General features: G+C 41.3%; 1 protein-coding gene across 1 annotated transcript; it reads left to right on the forward strand.

Annotated features, from left to right (window-relative positions):
• The first annotated feature begins 2,323 nt into the window (after positions 1-2,323).
• Positions 2,324-20,856, forward strand: PSMC1 (proteasome 26S subunit, ATPase 1). The gene is made up of 11 exons (XM_077819252.1): positions 2,324-2,465; positions 4,537-4,590; positions 5,751-5,847; positions 8,776-8,900; positions 9,639-9,824; positions 11,182-11,310; positions 12,141-12,237; positions 13,496-13,685; positions 15,611-15,762; positions 18,601-18,755; positions 20,584-20,856. The coding sequence occupies exons 1-11, from the start codon at positions 2,463-2,465 to the stop codon at positions 20,716-20,718; spliced, it is 1,323 nt and encodes a 440-aa protein (XP_077675378.1). The 5' UTR covers positions 2,324-2,462; the 3' UTR covers positions 20,719-20,856.
• Positions 20,857-21,359: the final 503 nt, after the last annotated feature.

Below are 21,359 nucleotides of genomic sequence, written 5' to 3' on the forward strand. Positions count from 1 at the left end.
GAGGGATTTTAAAGGGGTTTACCCTTCCCTTTATATTTATGACAAGGCTGTTGGGTGGATTCCAGTCTGTCCTCTGGGGGTCCTCTGGTTATTTCCACTTGATGCCTCCTTCAGCCGATGGACACTGGATTCTTAGGCTGGCACCTCCCTGGTCATTCAGTTATTATCCACACCAAGCACCCATCCACATACATCCTCTATCTCTATTTTAATCACAATTGTTAATACAACAAAAGGGCGCGGAGTCTCTGGGTGCTGTTTCTGTTGTTACAGTGTATTGCTTTGAGCCTCTCTGTGTGAATTGCTTTGAGAACAGACTCTGTCTTAGAATGTACTAACGCAATTAGCAGCTTGCAGGTTTTCCACATAGAGGGAGAGAAACAGTACCAAAAACCAAGAGACCTCTTAATTAGTAATACCCTGGAATTTAAACTATGGGGAATCAAACTCATTTGTGATTTTAATACAGAACTTCTTTAATATGATCCAACAGTATCTTAGAGCTTGGCAGTAGACAATGGATCGTGTGATGTGTCCTGGATGGAAGCTGGAGGCATGTAGGTAAGTATAGCAGTCAGTAGGTTTCCGGTGTAGGGTGGTGTTTATGTGACCATTGCTTATTAGCACAGTAGTGTCCAGGAAATGGACCACTTGTGTGGATTGCTCTAGGCTGAGGTTGATGGTGGGATGGAAATTGTTGAAATCATGGTGGAATTCCTCAAGGGCTCCTTTTCCATGGGTCCAGATGATGAAGATGTCATCAATGTAGCGCAAGTAGAGTAGGGGTGTTAGGGAACGAGAGCTAAGGAAGTGTTGTTCTAAGTCAGCCATAAAAATGTTAGCATACTGTGGGGCCATGCGGGTACCCAGAGCAGTGCTGCTGACTTGAAGATATATACTGTCCCCAAATGTGAAATAGTTGTGGGTGAGGACAAAGTCACAAAGTTCAGCCACCAGGTTTGCCGTGACATTATCGGGGATACTGTTCCTGACAGCTTGTAGTCCATCTTTGTGTGGAATGTTGCTGTAGAGGGCTTCTACATCCATAGTGGCCAGGAGGGTGTTTTCTGGAAGATCACTGATGGATTGTAGTTTCCTCAGGAAGTCAGTGATGTCTCGAAGAAAATAACAGAATACCACTAGCTGTCACCTTCAGCCCCCAACTAAAACCTCTCCAGCGCATCATCAAAAATTTACAACCTATCCTGAAAAATGATCCCTCACTCTGTATGGTAACTTCCAACTTATCTGTATGTGTATATATATATATGTTCCATTCTATGCATCAGATGAAGTGGGCTGTAGCCCACGAAAGCTTATGCTCAGATAAATTTGTTAGTCTCTAAGGTGCCACAAGTACTCCTGTTCTTTTTTTAGTATCATGCTGAACTTTAATTATACAGAGCCCTCTACAGCTTTCCTTGTCTATTGCTGTTGTAAGAAAGAGACAAGATCCATCCATTTGACACTGTTGCATTTGGAGCCATAGTACTGTTGCAGAATTTCAACAGGAGTAAAAATGTGGTCTTCCCAGCACTGAATGATCTGAGATACTTAGAGATGAGATAAAGAACAATCTATAAAGGTTTTTTAGAATTGTTGGTTAAACTTTAGTTTCTGCCTAGTTTCCTAGAAGAGAGTGGGGTATATTATTACAATATTTAATCATATCAAGAATTGCTGTCTTTTTTTAAAAAAAAGAATGAGGAGTACTTGTGGCACCTTGGAGACTAACAAATTTATTTGAGCATGAGCTTTGGAGGGCTAAAACCCACTGTACTCCTCCTTCTTTTTGCTGATACAGACTAACAGGGCTACCACTCTGAAACCTGTCTTTTTTTAGGTTGGTTCAACATGTTTCTTAGACTCCGGTGTGTGTGAGACAAGACAAGGAGCACCTTCAGAGTGGGAATCAGGGTGATTGATTTTTAATTCTATGGATGTCAGTGAAATCCAAAGATGACAGTAAACTGGGTGGAAGTGTGAAATGCCACTGAAAGCAGGCTTAATGCAAAGGGACCCAGCGAGGTCAGGAACATCCCTTCAGGAAACAACAGGGAGTTTAACTCAGCCAAGAAGCAGCTGCAGGAAAAGTCCCCATGTGACAGCAGGGACGGCTCTGCCATGGGCACTGGCCTCAGAGCGGCCGCCCACTGACTCAGCGCTAGCTCCGCGAACCTGCCGCGCGCGCCCCACGAGCTCAGAGCAGCCCCCGCGGCCCCTCCCGGCGCGCCATTAACAGCTGCCCGACTCGCGTCACGTGACCCCTCGCGCTGCCCCGACCCGTCCCTCGTCCCCAAGCTTGGGTAGAGGCTTCTTGTTCGTCACGCCCCGTCCCCACGCCTTCGGCGACCGCGCTTGGCCCGTCCTGGGCTCCGTAGCGGCCCCGCCTCTGCCTTCGCCTCTCCGTCTGTCCCCTCTCGGGTCCCGTACGCCGCGGCGCTTCCGTTGGTGGGTGCAGGATGGTGAGTGAGCACCGGGCCCGTTTCTCCGCCACCGGTAACCAGGGGGCTGCAGCCAGGAGCCCGAGGGACGGGGGGGTGTGGAGGGAGGCTGGGCCCCCGGCCCCTTCCCCCGCCGGCCCGGCTTATGCGGAGTCATCGCCCATCCCCCTCTGAGGCCCCTGCCCCGCCGGCCCTGGAGCGAGGGGAGCGGGGCAGGAGTCGGCGGGGCGTGAGGGGGGTTATTTTCCGATTTCGGGAGGCAATTTATTTCGAAGCCGTAACATCCTCTCCCCAGAGCTCTGTCCAGGAGGGGCCGGTCCCCCTCAGGCACAGACCCCCGTCCTGCCCTGCAGGCCACCGAAGGGAGCAGATCCCCGCTGCTACAAGGCACAGGCGAAACAGGGGAGGGTGGGAAGGGCAAAGCTGCCACCCATGTTGGCAGTCTCCCTGCTTACCCGCTACCCCATGAGGAGACTGAAAACATTCCTCTTCTGTAGGCCGGCCTGCCTGGCATTCAGCAAAACGGAGAAAAAACAAACGGGTTGGTCCCGGGTCCTGTCCCCTTTCCCACATCCACAATTGGTTTGTTAATCTTGTGTTTAAATCACAAAAATATCTAATTTTGACATAACATTTTTCATCAGTAGATCTCAAAGTGCTCACATTGTGAGGTGCTGTGTAGCATATTGCCAACACAAAGTGTTTAAAAACCACAAGGACCTTAAAATTCTTGAGATTTTTTTAAAATACAAGTTTGGGTCTTTTAATCCGCTTTTCAGTGTTTGAGCCTTTGGACAACACTTGGGTCACATCTTCAGGTTTTCACAACCACAAGGCCTAGAAACCTGTTCGTTTGTTTGTTTGTTTTAAATGAGAGCTGAGATGCTCATATTATCACAGGTTTCAGAGTAGCAGCCGTGTTAGTCTGTATCCGCAAAAAGAAAAGGAGTACTTGTGGCACCTTAGAGACTAAGGTGCCACAAGTACTCCTATTCATATTATTACATGACTCTAGTAGCTGGTGCTTCAAGAAAAACACCTAAAATCCCAAGAGCTGACAACAGTGTATTAAGCATACAATATACAATTAAAATACACAACTTTATTGTTTCATTGCCTTAACTGATTAACAAAAGCAAACCTATTTTATAGACTGATTCACTAAAAATGTGAAAAGTCATATAAAAACCTGTGGATTTAATAACACAGTTTGCTCAATGAACATCCATGTCTGCTGGTGAAGGGTAAGATTATGTCATGGATTCTGTGACTTTCAGAGACCTCCGTGATGTTTTCCAACCCCAGGATAGCGGGCTGGAGCTGTTAGCCGCTGTGGAGCCCGACAGCACTGAGCCGCTCCCAGCTGCCATGAGCAGCAGGTGCTAGATCCCCCCCCTTTAGCAGTGGGGCTCGGGCTATCATGCCCCCCCCTCCCCCCAGCTTGGGCTTCAGTCCTCCCCCAGTCAGCCCCATTTTGTTACTATTATTTTTTAGTAAAAGTCAGGGAAGGTCACAGGCAATTAAAAAAAAAAAGTCACAGAAACTGGTGACCTGTACCTGAGTTTTACCAAAAATACCAGTGACAAAATCTTAACCTTATTGATAGTACATTCTTTTCAATAGCTTTAATACCAATCCTTGATTTAGTACAGTTGAGTACACTAGCTTTATGTGATTAGTTGTATTATTGACTAACAAGTCTGTAGTTGACAGGCCTTGGAAATAGGGATTACCATCTTCCTGGCATATCTAGTTCAGCTGTGGCCAATACCTTATGTTTCAAAGGAAGGAGATATAACCATTATGCTCCAAGCTAGTGCAATGCTGTATCAGTCCAAAACATAGCTGTTGAAGTAATCTTCCCTGCCCTTTGGTCAATCCATATTACTCCACTCTTCAAATTCCTTCACTAACTCTCCTGCTTGAGAAGATTGATTTATTCTAGGATTTACCAGCAGTTTGTTTAGCCTTATTAAGATGCATCTAGTTACATATTCTTTTTACAAGAGTCTGAGTCTTTCAAGATTCTTAGTATTCCAGATACAAATAGCTTGCTTGCTTTCATTTGGGTGTCATCTTTGTTTTCCTTTAGGGTCAAAGTCAAAGTGGTGGACACGGTCCTGGGGGTGGCAAGAAGGATGACAAGGTAAATAATGAAACATCAATTGCCCTTTTTTAATAGGGTGAACTGCATGACTACTTCCAAAGTTTTCAGCAATGGGTTTTTAAATAATCTTTTGTGCCTTGTACTCAAAACTGCCTAATATTTGCCCTTTGCTTAAATTTCCTAGCCTCCCCAAATATCACTTTCATATGCATGTTCTAGAAGAACTCACATGGTTTACTCAGAAAATGGCTTGTTCTGTAAGCTGTTTGAGAGGCACTAAATATTACATGGCAGTAATATCTTATTTACAAGCAGTGAAATAAAAATAGCTTTTGGTCACAAAGGAGTTGACTTTCCAAAATCTGCAGGCAGATACCTCATTTGTGAGTACTGAGTCAGCACTTGTGTACATACGTTAGGATCATGGGTGCAAGTGCATTTTTAAAAATCCAATTAATATAGTTCTTTTTTCTTGTGGCTTAGGAAGAAAAATGAGTTCTTCTGAGTTAGAATTCTGTTTATGCAGGCAAACTTATAAATATACAAATTAACAACTGAGTTTAATATATTTGGATGTAGACTAAACTGCAAAGTAAACCAATTGCAAAACCTGACTACTCCTTTATGATGTAAAATAACACTGGGATAAGTCTCCACGGTGCTGTGCTGCTGCAACAGAGCAAGGTGTTCTGTTCTGTGTGTGGAAGCTGTGCACTGTGAAATAGGATGGTTAGTGTAAACACTTTGCCTTGCTGCAACTTACACTCACACCGGTGCAGAGAGCTGTAGTGTGATTCTCTAGTGTAGACGAGGCTTGAGAGTCAACCTCCTCTCTTCCTTAAGCCTCATTTGCAGAGGCCTAGAAGATTTACAGCTCAGCTTTCAGCCTCCTGGGACATCAGATTCCTAGTTCTCCAAAAATTAGCAAAGTCCTTCATCAGAAAGAGGCAACTCAAGACCTGATATATCTAATATATAAAGTAAGCAGGAAAAAAAGTTGTTGTTTTTTTAAAGCCTCCCTCTTTATATGTTATACATCATAAAGGAGGAGTAAAGGGCACAAACCCAATATATTTTTGCATTGTAGTTCACTTTCAAATTGAGTTTTTTCAGCTTGGAACTATGGTGGATTTCTGTGGCTCGTTCTTGTGGTAGCTATTCTGATTTTTGTTTTGTGCTTGTCTTACTTGGTTTAAAAGGATAAGAAGAAGAAATATGAACCTCCAGTTCCAACTAGAGTGGGGAAAAAGAAGAAGAAAACAAAGGGACCAGATGCAGCCAGCAAACTTCCACTGGGTAAGTATGTTTATTTCTCCTACAATCTCACAAGGCTCTTATATTGTGGGATCTAGGGTTCTGATCATGCAGCAAGCTTCACAAGGGTGTATAGTGGTCTGCTCTCACAGATCTTACTGCAGGATTAAGGCTAAATCTCAAGACTAAATTGTAAAACCAAAGGTAACGCTGTAAAGATTCTATTAGAAATAATTTCCCTATTGCTTGGTTAAAGTTATTAGAGATAATCTCAATAATTCTTAATTTTTTCTGAAGACCACTGTATAGGGCACCCAAAAGAAAATTTCTGAAATGAGATCAGAAGTGGGGAAGATAATTTTTAGCTGGAGTAGCATTGGAGTAAGCAAAAGAGTGCCTGACTCTCTCATGCATTTAGGAGCTGGGAGAAGTGATGTTGAGAGTCTCTTCTGTTGGTGTAAATAACAAAAGTAAATTTTGTATTCACCTGAATTATCAGTAAACTGTGAAACATTGACCTTGTGCAGGACCAGTAGGATTTATTCTCTGTAAAAAGCACACATATGTTTGAGTGGGTTTCATATTCTGTCCGGTAGTTGGACAGTGACACAGATAAATGGCAGACAAATGGACTGTAGTATAGCAGTTTTTTTAACTGTTGCAGAGGATCTGAACAGATGAACTAACAAGACATACAGTATTAAATTATGGAATGTTGTGGTGAAGGTGCTTGCTCACAGTCCTTAACAATTATATTTTTGCAATTATATTTGCTCTGTTATGTGAGTGTGTTTGCTGCTGTTGTAATTCTCCCGCCATCCCCAAATGAAACTTGCAGAATGAAACTAAATGAAATCGGGAAGTGGAATGAGGTGGTTCTGGAGGCTGTTTTTTCCAGAGGCCCTTTCTGGATTTGGAAGGTTGTCCAGGGGGAGAACTCTTGTTTTGGCACTTATTCTGTGAAGCTTTAGCTGTGAATAGGATATGTGAATTTGGTTTGTATCTATGGCCTTTTCTGTACTAAGTTTTCAACCATTGGTGTAGCATGCTGGTGCAAGCCCTAGAGCAAACAGGATTTACTCTGATTCCACACAATTTGTTGTAGCTGGAATAAGCTGCACTGGTACAAACTGTGCTTTACTTCTATAACTCATGTGTATACTGTGCTTTGCACAGGTGTGGATATAGCACCAGTTCAAGGAAGACCTGTGAAATTCTCCTGAACTGAGCCTTTTGCTGTGAGATTGTGGCTGGCATTTTTGTTTCCTTTGAAGTTCTCTATCAGGGTGAAGCACTGGGGGTCTGGAAGGAGCATTCAGAATCCGGACTGAATACTTGCCTGAATACTGAGGCAAGACAAGGGAAAAAGGAAACTGTGGTTCCTGATTTGTTTATAAACAGTGGTGAAATTGCTCATTCAGTAATGCTATTCCAGATGACTTTTAGTAAAAGAGGGAGAAGGAGAAAAACATTAAACTCTCTAGAATTGGATCTTCTAGGGTTTGTGGCGTTTAAGATGTATTGCAGCTGATCTACTGAACTTGCTCTGTTTCAAGGCTGTACTTTTTGACTGGCTCATAGCCAGTTGCTTTGTTAGCTTGAAGTGATCTTTTCTTTACTGTGGTTAATTTATTTTTAACACTGTTTTTTGATCGGGGGTGACTTAGTGATTCTTCTGTGAATTTTTTTCCTTTTTCTCTTCTGCTCAATATGCAACAGCAGTCAAAAAAGCTATCAGTGTTAGGAACCATTAAGAAAGGGATAGATAAGAAGACAGAAAATATCATCATGACACTATATAAATCCATGGTACGCTCACACCTTAAATACTGCATGCAGTTCTGGTTGCCCCATCTCAAAAAAGATATATTAAAATTGGAAAAGGTACAGAGAAGGGCAACAGAAATGATTAGGGGTATGAAACAGCTTCTATATGAGAAGAGATTAAAAAGACTGGGACTTTTCAGCTTGGAAAAGAGATGACTAAGTGGGGTATGATAAAGGTCTGTAAAATTGTGAGTGGTGTAGAGAAAGTGAATAAGGAAGTGTTACATACTCCTTCATATAACATAAGAACCAGCTATCACCCAATGAAATTAATAGGCAGCAGGTTTAACACAAACAAAAGGAGCTAATGCTTCACACAACACAAAGTCAACCTGTGGAATACATTGACAGGGGAGGTTGTGAAGGTCAAAACTATAACAGGGTTTAAAAAAGAAATAAGTTCATGGAATCTACTAGCCAAGATGGTCAGGGATGCAACCTCCAGGAGCTGGGAGTAGACAATAGGGCATGGATCTCTCGATGATTGCCTGTTCTGTTCATTCCCTTTGAAGCGCCTGGCATTGGCCACTGTCAGAGGACAGGATACTGGGCTACATGGACCATTGGTCTGACCCTGTATGACTGTTCTTGTGCTCCACTGTCTTTAAAGTGGAGTAAAGTATTGCTTTACTATGTTGCCTGATGGCTGGAAACCCCTTGGGAAATTACATCCATGTTCTAGGCCACTGGAGCCTTTTTGTGGTGAGATATTAGCACAGTAGTGGCTATGGCTGCCAGAGCATGTTCTTAGTCTGCAGTGCCTACCTATGCTTGATACACTCTTACCTTACTTGTTAGATTCTGGAAGTATTGACTCGTCCACTGATGTGCCATTGACAACCCTGGTAGTGGTTGGGTAGATCTATAGAAACACACACCTAAAGCCATCACCCCAGAGACTGTTGTGGTGGAAGGTAATTATGACATTTGGGAGAAAATCTGGTTAGAAACTTTCATTTAAGTAACTACTATTTTGAAAAGATTTGCTGGTGGATTTCTTAGTTCACAGGCCTTTGGGTAATGATTCAGACTGGCCTGTTAATAAGGATTAGGCCAACAGTTTCTAGCAGTGAATTACTGAATAGCTTATACCATATCTCAATGGGAGTCAGATATACAGTGATTCTACTTCTTTCATTACAGTGACACCTCACACACAATGCAGACTCAAATTGTTGAAATTAGAGAGAATTAAAGATTACCTACTTATGGAGGAAGAATTTATCAGAAATCAGGAACAGATGAAACCTTTGGAAGAAAAGCAAGAGGTAAGTCTTGAGGAAATTATTACACTCTTATTAAAACAGAAATACTACTAACCTAGATCTTTCAAAGTAAAATTTTAAACAATATAAACTAGTTGATGCACAAGACTTGGAAATAAAGTGACTGAAATTTATAAAAAACAGACTAAATATTTAATATTTATTTTAATTGTATTTAATAAAGCATAGAAGGTACAGTCTCCTTACTGAGCGGCTCCCTAGTTGAAGAGCAGAGGATGGAGGAGTTTACTTTCAGAAATACTAGGGACTAGACTAATGGTTTGAGTTTTGGTACAGTTTATTGTAGGTAGGGCACGTGTTTTTGATTAGTGGGTCTCTGAAGGTGGAACTCCCCAAGGTGGCCAGCCAGCAGAGAAGGGAAGGAATGCGTTAGACATGTACACATTCTTATAGGATAAGCTACAGAGGCATAAAGCAACATGAGATTAAACAAGTGGTTTAGCTTCTTAGCTGCTCCAAAAAGAGAGCCCCTATCCTTCTCTGCTGTGGAAGCTACATTTTCAGGGACCATGGGATCTGTACCGCATCACAAGAAGTAGAAAGAACCTTTTTCTTCAAATAGTTCCCAAAAAAACTGGGTAATGAATTTCCATTTTTCCCTCATGCAGGCAGTAGTTCTTACTTTAGTATATATGTTTAAAGCAGTACAATACATGTTTTGCAGAAGCTAATTTTTTGTGTGTGTTTAATTCTTTACTATTGCTTGTTTGTTTTTTGCAGGAAGAGAGATCAAAGGTGGATGACCTGAGAGGAACCCCAATGTCTGTTGGTACCCTGGAGGAGATTATTGATGATAATCACGCTATAGTGTCTACATCAGTGGGATCTGAGCACTATGTCAGTATTCTGTCTTTTGTGGACAAAGATCTTCTAGAACCAGGCTGCTCCGTTTTGCTCAATCATAAGGTAAGTTGTCTCACAATATGAAGATGGAGTGGTGTGCAAGTTCCAGTATCCCTCTGAACTAGCCTTTGTTTTTGGAATCTGTTACAAGGGTACCATAGCTCCAAGGATAAGTGCCAGGGTAGATTTGATTTAAATCACTAGTCAGGAAGACTTGATTTAATCATGGCTTTCTACATAAAAGTGCGTTCTTGTTTGTTGTTATAACCGTAACATATTCTTCACAACTCAGAGATGGATGTAGGTTTCATTTTTAGAAGGTACGCACTCTGCTTTTTTAAACAGTGATTTATTTTGAAAACTTTTCAGATTAGTTTTACAGCTATATCAGAAAAAGAATGATTGTTTGGGTATTTCATTTACCAAAGGTAATTGAAGCAGATATTTATGAAGTAATTGGGAGGTGAACTATCTCCAATTCACCAGGTTAATCATTAATATTTCGAGGATTTTCTTGCCATGCTGTATTAGGAGGAGAACGTTACCAGACAGACATTTAAATTGTTTTATTTAACTAAAACAACACCGTTAAGTATTCTGGATTTTTTTTCTTCAACAGCAAACATATAATATTTTAACAAAACAAGCATATGTCCCTCGCTTCTTACATTTCTCTCCAGACTTCTTCTCCGGGTCCAGATCTATTCTGTCCCCAACAATCTTCTATTCATTGAACTTTTTGAAACTTTGCACTTTTAGAGAGAGGTAAGGGATTGACTCTGTGTACAAAAATTTGCAGAGGGACAGTAGAGTTGAGGTTTCTCACCTCTATTTATTTTATTTTATTTTATTTTTATTTAAAATCATGTTTGCTGTTAACAAGCATGTTACCTCTGGAGACACAAATCCGCAGTTTGAGAACTGCGAAACTAAGCATCTCTGGTGATATCTTCTAGACTGAGCACTGAGTCCCATTGGGTAGATAGAGAGATTAACCTAAATAAGCTGTACAGAAGCCTCTGGAACCACATAAAATTGGGTCCTTAATCCATGAACTATTGGAACTCATTTACAGAACTCTTCTTAAACATTACATGAATATATTGTCTCATACTATAGAATTAGAATTTATAATCCCTATTCCATGATGATATCTTTGAGCTATAATGTATCTTAATTAAAACTATCTTTTTTTTCCTCAAAGGAAGCATTTTATCAAAAAAATCTGATTTAAACTAAAAAAAATCATTGATTTTTATCCACCCTGATAAGTGCTTTGTGTGTTTCATGTTGCTGTGTGAATGTGTATACATTTAATCTTGGATTCCTGTGTAGCTTTGTGTTTTATCTTTAGGATCATTCTTCAGTAAACTGCATGCTATTTTACTTACGTTTGGTATTGGTATACCACTTGGACTAGGTTCATGCTGTGATAGGAGTCCTGATGGATGACACAGATCCTTTAGTTACAGTGATGAAAGTGGAGAAGGCCCCTCAGGAGACTTACGCTGATATTGGTGGCCTTGACAACCAGATTCAAGAAATTAAGGTATTCATATTTAGTAATTTATCTAATTAACAGATACTTAAAGGTTTTCTTTTTATCAGGAAGTTACCTAGATGATGATCCAAAACTTGTGCATGAATTGTCACAATTGCTGTGGAATCCAGACAGCACTGAGTTTTCTGGGATTTTGTACATTTGTAATCCTCAGCCTTAGCAGTTTTTTACAATTAGATCAAAAGTGACTCGTTATTTTGAGAGTCCTATTTTGCTTCACTTTAAAGAGATGCGATTTTCAGAAAGTTCTGAGTTCCTACCCTCTGAAATAGGTACCTTTTAAGGGTGACTCAAGATGGGCACCCAAAACACTAGTGAAAATGTTGGCCTTAATAATTGGTAATTAACACATTGAGGAAAACAGATTTCTCTTGCTGAATAATCCTCAGATTATAGAGGCATCCTCTAGTGCTCTGCACACAGGATTAGGAGCCAAGAATTCCTGAATTCTAAATTAAACTCTGATATTTACTTGCTATGTTGCCTTTGGCTGGGCATCCATTCAGCCTTAATGTTTTCATTCCTAAAATGGGGACAGTAATACTCAATTACTTCATGTGACTGTTGTGCGGATTAATTACACCTCTACCCCGATATAGCGCTACCCAATATAACACAAATTTGGATATAACGCGGTAAAGCAGTGCTCCGGGGGGGCGGGGCTGCGTGCTCCGGTGGATCAAAGCAAGTTCGATATAACGTGGTTTCACCTATAACGCAGTAAGATTTTTCTTTTGGCTCCTGAGGACAGCGTTATATTGGGGTAGAGGTGTAGTTAATATTTGTAAAATGCTTTAATACTTGTTCTTATGCTATAGGAGTCTGTGGAGCTTCCTCTCACCCATCCTGAGTATTATGAAGAGATGGGTATAAAGCCACCCAAAGGAGTAATTCTGTATGGCCCACCTGGCACAGGTATCCTACATAACAGTAACTTTAAGTATGCTCAATTAATCCCATTTAAGGTATTCGGTGCAGATCCACAAAGGTACTTAAGCACCTAAGTCCCAATTCTGGCTCCACTGCAATTCACAAAGCTCTTGCCACACCCCATAGCTGCTGGATGAGGTTAGGGCCTGAGTTTTCAAGGTAAAAGTTCCCACAGCGCTTGAGTTTTTTTCCTCTGGGCATGCACACTACTGCCTCCCTGTAGGCGTTCTGAAGCTTATCTCCCACATAAGCCCTAGAGCAGTTCACAAACTGGGAGAAGATAGGTGTTCATCTGCCTAAGTCACATGTGTAGCTAGCCCATTCTGGCAGGCATGTTCGGAGTCTTCCCAGAGGAGGAAGTGGTTCCCACCTAATAACTTTAGCCCAGTGGTTAGAGCACTTTCCTGGGGTGTCAGAGACCCAGGTTCAATTCCCCCCTCTGCTGAAGAAAGGATTTGAACAGGGGTCTCCCACCTCTCAGGAGAGTGCTCCAATCACTGAGCTATGGGATATTCTGAAGTGGGGCTTCCTCAGTTTCTCTGGTTGAAGCTGTTCCACTGTGAATAAATACTTGAGTCATTGGAGCATGGGGACTGGACCCTGGGTCTCCCATCTCCCAGATGGATGCCTTAACCCTGGGGTTACAGGGTCATTCTCAATCTGTTTCTCGCTGGCCCAACGACTGATCCACTGTTAATAAATACTTAAATAGTCATTGGGCCAGAGAGAGACACTGACTCTGCATTGCAGTGGTTACAACACTCATCTGGGATATGGGAGGCTCAGGGTATGGTAACTTTGCACCTGTCATGTTCTGCAAGAAATGCCTTAAGCACCTAAGCCATTTGACTCAAAGAGGCAGGTCTTCTTTCATGGATCACTAAGCAGAGGTAGGTGCCTGTCTCCAGGATACGCCCATCATTGTTTGGCTTAGGCGAGGAGCTGCCTAGTATGTTAGCTTTTGTGGATCACGTTCTAAGGCACCTAACCCTCCCCATTCATTGTATAGGAAGCCTGTGTGCCTAACTCAATCATTGTGCATTGCAGTGTTGTTTCATGATTTTTCTAGGTACCTAAAAGTTCAGCGCTGTGATGCTCAGCGTTGCAATGTCTTAGGCGTTGTAATTTTAATATAATTAGACTTAGTATATCAGCACTGTTCTGTATTTCATGAGTATTTTTTCTTAAAGTTAATAATTGTTACTGCAAACTCACTGCAGTCTTTCTTTACAACTGATAATAGGTAAAACCTTACTAGCCAAGGCAGTGGCAAACCAGACCTCAGCAACCTTTCTGAGAGTTGTTGGCTCCGAGCTTATACAGAAGTACCTAGGTGATGGTCCAAAACTTGTGCGTGAATTGTTCCGTGTAGCTGAGGAGCATGCTCCGTCAATCGTCTTTATTGATGAAATAGATGCCATTGGTACAAAAAGGTAGTGTATTACATTTAAGCTTCCACACTGAGTATAATAATTTTGTCAAGAACAATAGGGAAGTTATCTGAAACATTTCCTTTTGTGTGAGTTTGTGTTGAATTTTTCCTTTCATCATTGCCATTTTGATAGATTAGATGATTTTTAATGTAAACAACACTTCCATTTGTTGACTAGTAAAATTTGAAGCAGTTACTACAAAACTCAAGATTTATCTCAAAACATTTTTTGTAAAAAGTTATGCCAAAAGTTAGCTGCTATAGCTACAGTAATGATGGATTGCTTTAGGCAGAAAGAGATGGCTTGTGTAACAAATAAGCTGAGTATGACATTTGATTACTTTAAATTATTTTTCTATTGTGTTATTATTTTATATATATCTGTAGATGCTCGTCTATACATTCTGCTATGTAGGTATGCAGGGCTGTCGGAAAGTTTAAAATTAATTGTTTGGGTGTATCATGGTAAAAATCCATGCTCAATAACTTTCCATAACTTTTATAGCATTTTTAATTGTTAAACTGTCCACAGCAGAAGTTAATTTGATCCATGTGATTGAGCCATTATGTCACACTGAACTAATGTCAGCTTGCATCCAGGCTGTGCTGTTTTAAAGATGCAGCAAGGTTTAATTGGGACTGACGCACTTCACAGCTTAAGGTGTCCTTAAAGCAGCCCATTATCACCCTAAAAATCAAAGTGTTGGAAATAGCAGTATATATTTGCACATTTTGGGATGTCTGGAGGTGCCATTTTCATACTTCTGTTTTTAAAAAAAACCGCAAAACTGTTGCAGTAAAACATGCTGCGGGACTGACTTGAATCAGCACAGGCAAAGAGCTTGTGAGAGGGATGCTGTCAAGTCCTAGCAGCTGGAAGCTAAAGTCAGCAAAGGTCCAGTTGGAAGAGACACACATTTTTAACATTGAGGGTAATTAATCATTGGAATAGCTTACCGAGGAATTCATCACTCTGCGTCTTTACATCAAGATTGGATGTGTTTCTAAACTGTATGTTCTAATTTTTTATTATGGTACTGCCTAGGGACCAATCAAGCATCAGGCCCCTTTGTGCTAGTCCCAGTCTCTGCCCTGAAAAGCTTATAGTGTAAATAGACAAGACTGAAAAATGGGTAAGGGAAAGGGGCATTATATACCAGCAGAATGATTGTTTGTAAATGTCATGTTAGTTCTTAGATTTAAAAAAAAAAAGGGGGGTGCGTAGGGAGTTGGATAAATGTAGGCTCTGGTTCAACCCAAAATTATTGGACTAGATGCAGGAATCATGTGAAATTGTGGCCTTTTCTATGCAAAGGTGATTGTAATATTTTCTGACCATAAAATCTGTGCATATATGAAAAACTGGAAATGGATTAATTTAAATAATCAGTTTCTGAGAACACACCCTTCTAAATAGTATGTTTAGAATTTGTTTTAAATTCCTGTTTAAAAAATTGAGGATTTTTCTGCTTCCTTATTTATAAGGGCCTTTTCATTAAGGGACAAACTAACTATTCACACTGGTGCACAAAGTAAACGCTGGAAAAATACAATAACATTTGCTCATCTTTCAGTTCAGTGTTACTTGTAACTGCAGAAGATCCAACATTTTCAGTCAGAAATATGACTTTAAAGTTGGGTGTCCCTTTTTAAGGCTGTTTCTCTGTCTTCTGCTTACCTTATTGGACCCAGGTGGTATATAAACTGAGCTATTGTGAAAGCTTTTGTATTTTAGGGCATATTTACATTCCTATATAACCTGGGTGTTTTAAGCTCTGAAGAAAAAAGCTGTTTATAATCATTGGTAGCTTGTCAAAGCATTTATTTCTGATATGCTGATCATTTTCTTATTGGTAAAGAAAAGTGTCTTTTGTACAGGATTTAATTTCGTTTGCTTATATTTCTTTCTCTTGGCCTTCCTCAAAGATATGACTCAAATTCTGGTGGTGAAAGAGAGATCCAGCGTACGATGCTGGAGTTGCTGAACCAGTTAGATGGGTTTGATTCCCGTGGGGATGTGAAAGTTATCATGGCCACAAACAGAATAGAAACACTGGATCCAGCCTTAATCAGGCCAGGTAAGAGACTTTTTATTATGCATTTTCTCCAAAAAGCTTCTTGTACCAGGTACTGAATTTCATTTCTGCCTTTCTTTGTAGAACGTTGTTTGAGACTCTCCATAATCATTTTATGGCTTAGAAGGAATATTGATTTAGGAGTAGAAAAAGTCAGTCCTCCGGAACAGGATGTAAAATATGAATCATGATGTATGTGCATGGAGAAAAAGGATAGCTTTCAGTTACAGGAGAAATTGCATTATGTATAGTTACTCCCAAGGAAGAATATGAAAATTATTTTACATGTATCATGCTGTTGCGTAGGTATTTTATATGTCCACCTTTACCTGAGTATCTCATCATTTGTTAATGTATTTATCTTTAAAACACCCCTGTGAGGTAGAGAAGAGATATCCCTGTTTCACAGATGGGGAGCTGAGGCAGAATGACTAAGGGCTAGATTCACAAAAGGACTTAGGTGCTTAACTTCCACTTCAGGTACCTAAATCCACAAATCAGGTCACAGTGGGATTAACAAAAGCCCTGCTCAGCTGCCCCAAAATGCTGTAGGCACCTAAGTTTTCACAGTAAAAGTTCCCTACATGCCTATATTTCTGCGTGTACTCCTGTGCAATGCAGCAGCCTTCCTCTAGACATCCAGATGCCTAAGCCCCCAGAACAATGTATAAAATAGAGGAAGAAAGGTGTTCCTCCGCCTTACTCGCCTGTGGGGCCTGATTTAGTGAGCGGCTCAGAGCTCACCTACCAGATCAGGGTCCCATAGGTGAGCTCACCCAAAATACTAGGAAATTGCTGGGGCGGGGAAGACCTCCCTTTTAGCCCAGGGGCTAGGCTTCTCGTTCAGGAGACCCCCTCGCCCCCAAGTTCAAGTTGCACCTCCACATAAGTGTGAAGGGATTCAAACAGGGCTCTGCTACCACTAGGTTATGGAATAGTCTCTGCGGCTCCCTCAGTCTCACCTGTTGAGGTTGCTCCACTATGAATAAATGAGTATCACTAAGCTGGAGCGAGCAAGCATAAGAATGACTCTCTGGTGTGGTGCTTAGGGCACTCATTTGGGCCATGGGACACCCAGGATACAGTCCCCCCTGCTCCAATGACTTTTTAAAAAATTATTTATCCACAGTGCAACAGCTTCAGTAGGAGAGAATAAGGGAGGCCCGCATTAGATTATCTCATAGTCCAATGGTTGGGCACTCACCTGAGAGGTGGCAGATCCCTGTTTGAATCCTTTCTTCCCCTCAGGCAAAGTGGGGACTTGAACCAGGGATCTTCCACATCCCATGTGAGTACCCTAACCCCTGGTCTAAAAGTTATAAGAGAGGTCCTGGCACCCCCACCTCCTTGCAAAATGGCATAGGCACCCACTGCTAAGAGAAGATTTGCACTGAGAGTCTCCAGCAGTGGGAGGTGCCTCCCTGCAGCCCAGACTTAGGTGCAGAACTCTGAGAGGGGTGGGGATGAGGACGTACCACTTGCCTTGGCATCACCCATTGATGAGGAGCAGCCTAGCATGCTGGCTTTTGTGAATCCCCTTCTAAGGCACCTATCTCAGACTTTGAGAATCCCAGTGATTTTCTAGGTGCTGAAAAGGTAGGTGTGATGATGCTTCACCTAACCACACCTAAATTCCTTTGTAAATCTAGCCCACGTTCATGCAGGATGCCCTTGGTAGGGATGTCTGTCCTAATCGCTATCCTTCCTCTTAGTCCAGAAGCACATTTTCCATTCAGCTATTGAAAAATAGAACACCAGTATTAAATACTAGTACCATAATTTCTGGGCTGATTTTATTTTTTTCTCTGAGTATAAACCTGGCACCTACCATTCTGTCTGCTCTGGAGTATGCTGCTTTATAATAAAGGTAAAACTATTCAAGCACTTAATTCAGTGCAAACACAATGTGAAGTGATTTGTTTTTGATAACTTGTATTTAATTCACAGATAAAGTTAGTGAACTTTAAGGTTACTAGAATACTTGTATACAAAGGAGCTCCACAGTCTGAAAAATAAAAGTCTAAGCATTTAAAAGCTTTAAGCTTCACTTATGTTAACAGGTGCCTGTTTTCAATAGGAAAGGGTGAGTGCCAGGATGTTCTCTGTGACAAGTTTTTACTTATTGAATTTGCTTTCCTTCCTTTGCGAGGACGTGGCAACCTTCAGGGTATGATGCAGGAGTGTCCTGTTTGGTTAGAATTTAATAATAGGGAATGGAGAAGATTGGGCTGGATGATGATGTTTCTTTTTAAAGATCTATAGGATTCAGTCCTTATTTGGGTTTCTTGTCTTGAAAAATAATATTAAAAATCTGATGTAAAAGCTGAGCAGCAACAGAACTTGAGCTGGGCACAGATAATATATTGTAAAGTTGTAAAAGCAGCCAACAAGAGATTCGGGAAGTAAGAAGGAAACTTCCCCACATTTGCCTACTGTGAGGTTCTTACACTTTCCACTGAAGCTGTTCACTATTTGAGACAAGATAATGGACTAGATGGACTTCCCTCTGATCCAGTTTGTCAATTCTTATGTTCCTCTATTTAAATATGATTATTTAGTAATAGTTCTCTGTCATTTAAACATTCTGAGGCAGTGACTGTCTATTTTGTCTTGCACACAGACCCTACAGTGCAGCACTGCATAAACATTAATCAAATGGTCACAGCTTGCTCATATTCTCATGAGCATGGAGCCTCACCTACCTTCTGACCTCAGTTTTTCTTCCAGAATATGGTTGTGGAAACAGTGACAGCTCATTCTGTACTACTTCAGGGGACAGAGCACTTCAAACTCCACTGCTTTCAATCCAGAATCACTTAAATGTCTTTCCTACACACACAGGGCGTATTGATAGGAAAATTGAGTTCCCCTTACCAGATGAAAAGACCAAGAAGCGCATCTTTCAGATCCACACAAGCAGGATGACTTTGGCAGATGATGTTACTTTAGATGAGCTCATTATGGCTAAAGATGATCTGTCTGGCGCAGATATTAAGGTAAGGTGCATGAATGCTGCTCAGAGCAGCACAGTGAGGGGGCGGGGAGCAGGGGGGGTTGCATAAGGGGCAGGGAGTTCCAGGGGACAGGGAGTGGTTGGATGGGGCGGAGGGCAGTTGGGATGGATAGATGTGGAAGTCCTGCGGGGGCCGTCAGGGGACGTGGAATGGGGGGTTCGATTGGTCAGGAGTTCTGAGGGGGTCAGACGGGGGGGTAGGAGCCAGGCTGTTTGGGGAGGCACAGCCTTCCCTACCCAGCCCTCCATACAGTTTTGCACCCTGCCCTAGTGCCATAAAAACCTCTTCATTTTGTGTAGGTGGGTACCAAAACTCTACTTGCCACACCATTTCTAATGGCCGAGCAGCATGTTTTTCTAAATGCTGAAAATGCAAGTGTTAGCAGTGGTTGAGTAGAAATTAAAGTCTAAGGGGCTAGATTCACAAAGGGACTTAGTTCCCTAAATCCCAGGATCAGACCCTACTGGATTCACCAAACCCCTGCGCAGTTGCTGCTGCACCTATCGGTGCCTGGGTTTCTGTCTGTGCGCATGCACAGTGCAGCCTCATCCCCAGTGGGATGTATTAACGGTGGGGAAATAGATTAACTGGGTGGGGTCGCCTTAGGCAAGCTCTCACAACAGCTTGCTGGGCGACCATCCCTCATAACTTTTAGCCCAAAGGATATTTTGATGTGAGGAGACACAGAAGAAGCCCATTGAAGCTGTTCCAGTATAGATAAATGAGTCATTGGACCAGTCCCCTTCCTTCACTGATTATTTTTAGATAATTTATCCACAGTGGAACAACTTCAAAAGGAGAGATTGAGAGCGCCCCACATCAGACTTCTTGTAGCTCAGTGGTTAGGGCACTCTTCAGCTCTCCTCTTCCCCCTCAGGCAGAGGGGGGAACTTGAAGCAGTGTGTCTCACATTACGGGTAAGTACCCTAACCACTGGGCTGAAAGTTTTCATGGAGTGCCTCCTCTTGCAAAATCATTGGAGGCACTGAACTCCATGAGGGTAGGGAAGCTTAGTACATAGCCAATGGGAGATGCTATGGCGGGTAGTATGCTGCCTTTTGTGAATCCCCATTCGTTGTATAGGGAGCTTAACTCTGGCTTTGCGAATCCCAGTGATATTTTTAGGTGCCTAAAAGTTAGGCATGATTACAAAGTTCCTCTGTGAATCTAACCCAATATTTCTTGCCCTATCTGGAGGAGGCACTGTCTTGGCTAGTAGGCCTTAGCTACAATGCAGCTCTCATCTAAAGCTTTTGAAGCAAGTCCCCATTACAGGCTCTGTCACCAAATTGTAGATGAGAAAAATTTTACATGGAAATAATGTAACTTGTCTAGTCTAAAGCCATACAGCAGGTCACTAGCAGACTTGAGACTAGGAGTTCTGGCTCCTTGCAATTTCACCTCTAGAGACCCATCTTAAAATTCTACTTAGCTGAAAAGTGATCACACACTGGCAGCCTCAATTTACTAGATTGTTGAAGATCAAAGAGGTACAGTTATGGATTGTGCTAAATGTTAGCTGTTCCTTGGAAAAAGTGTTATATTGTAAAGGTTGATTTCCTGTTGGCATGCAAGCACTGCTTGGATTGGAAAAAGAACTATTTGTTCAATACAGGTGTAGAAAGAACTTGATTTCCAGTCTTATTAGCTTCATAACTTAATATAGAAAGTAGTGATTAGCATGGTTTTGCTACTCTTTGCACTAGCATTTAGAAAATTATATTTGAAAACTGTGTGTCACAGTAATGCATGTGTGGTTTGAATTAGTTGTCTATAACTAGCAATTACTATCAGCTTTTCTTTTGGGTAGGCAATTTGCACAGAAGCTGGTTTGATGGCTTTGAGAGAACGCAGAATGAAAGTAACTAATGAAGACTTCAAAAAATCAAAAGAGAATGTTCTCTATAAGAAACAAGAAGGCACCCCAGAGGGGCTTTATCTTTAGATTAACTATGTCCACACAGGGCCTCTTCTCACTTCCAAAATACATGAAGTGACAACACGTGTTTCAAAGGCCTCTCCAAGCATGATGGGTGGACTGTGTTTAGTTGTAAGTCAATAAAATACTTATTTCTAAATAAAACATTTGTTTCAGAATGATTTTTTTAATTGAATGTCTTTGTCAGCACTTCAAATGTGTATTAAATTGCCTAGTTACCTATTAGTGGTTTGAACTTTTTCATCGAGCTACTGGCTTCATGACTTGCTTCAGAAAATAAGACCTTCAATCTCATATAAAACTACTGTGAGCAACTTATTATAAAATTTCTCTTGTACTCTGAATTGGATTTGCCAGTTATATAGTACCTCTGTCTGTACATCCTAAATAAATCTCCTATACTTTGTATTAATCTTGTAGTAAATCTAGTTTACCATCCTTACTGGACTAGGTATTTCAATATAAATAGTAGCCAGGAAGTTATAGAAAGGGTTAGTTCAATCTTTTTTTTAAATGAACTCTTATCTTATTATCTGACACTGTTTATTAGAATCACAACTGACCAAAACTTTTCATTAAGGACACCTTAGGAAAAAGTCTCTAGGTTATGTCAGTTAAAACAGCCTTTTGAAAAGGTCACATTCATA

Source organism: Eretmochelys imbricata, chromosome 6 (assembly GCF_965152235.1).
Source record: "Eretmochelys imbricata isolate rEreImb1 chromosome 6, rEreImb1.hap1, whole genome shotgun sequence".
Lineage (NCBI taxonomy): Eukaryota > Metazoa > Chordata > Testudines > Cheloniidae > Eretmochelys > Eretmochelys imbricata.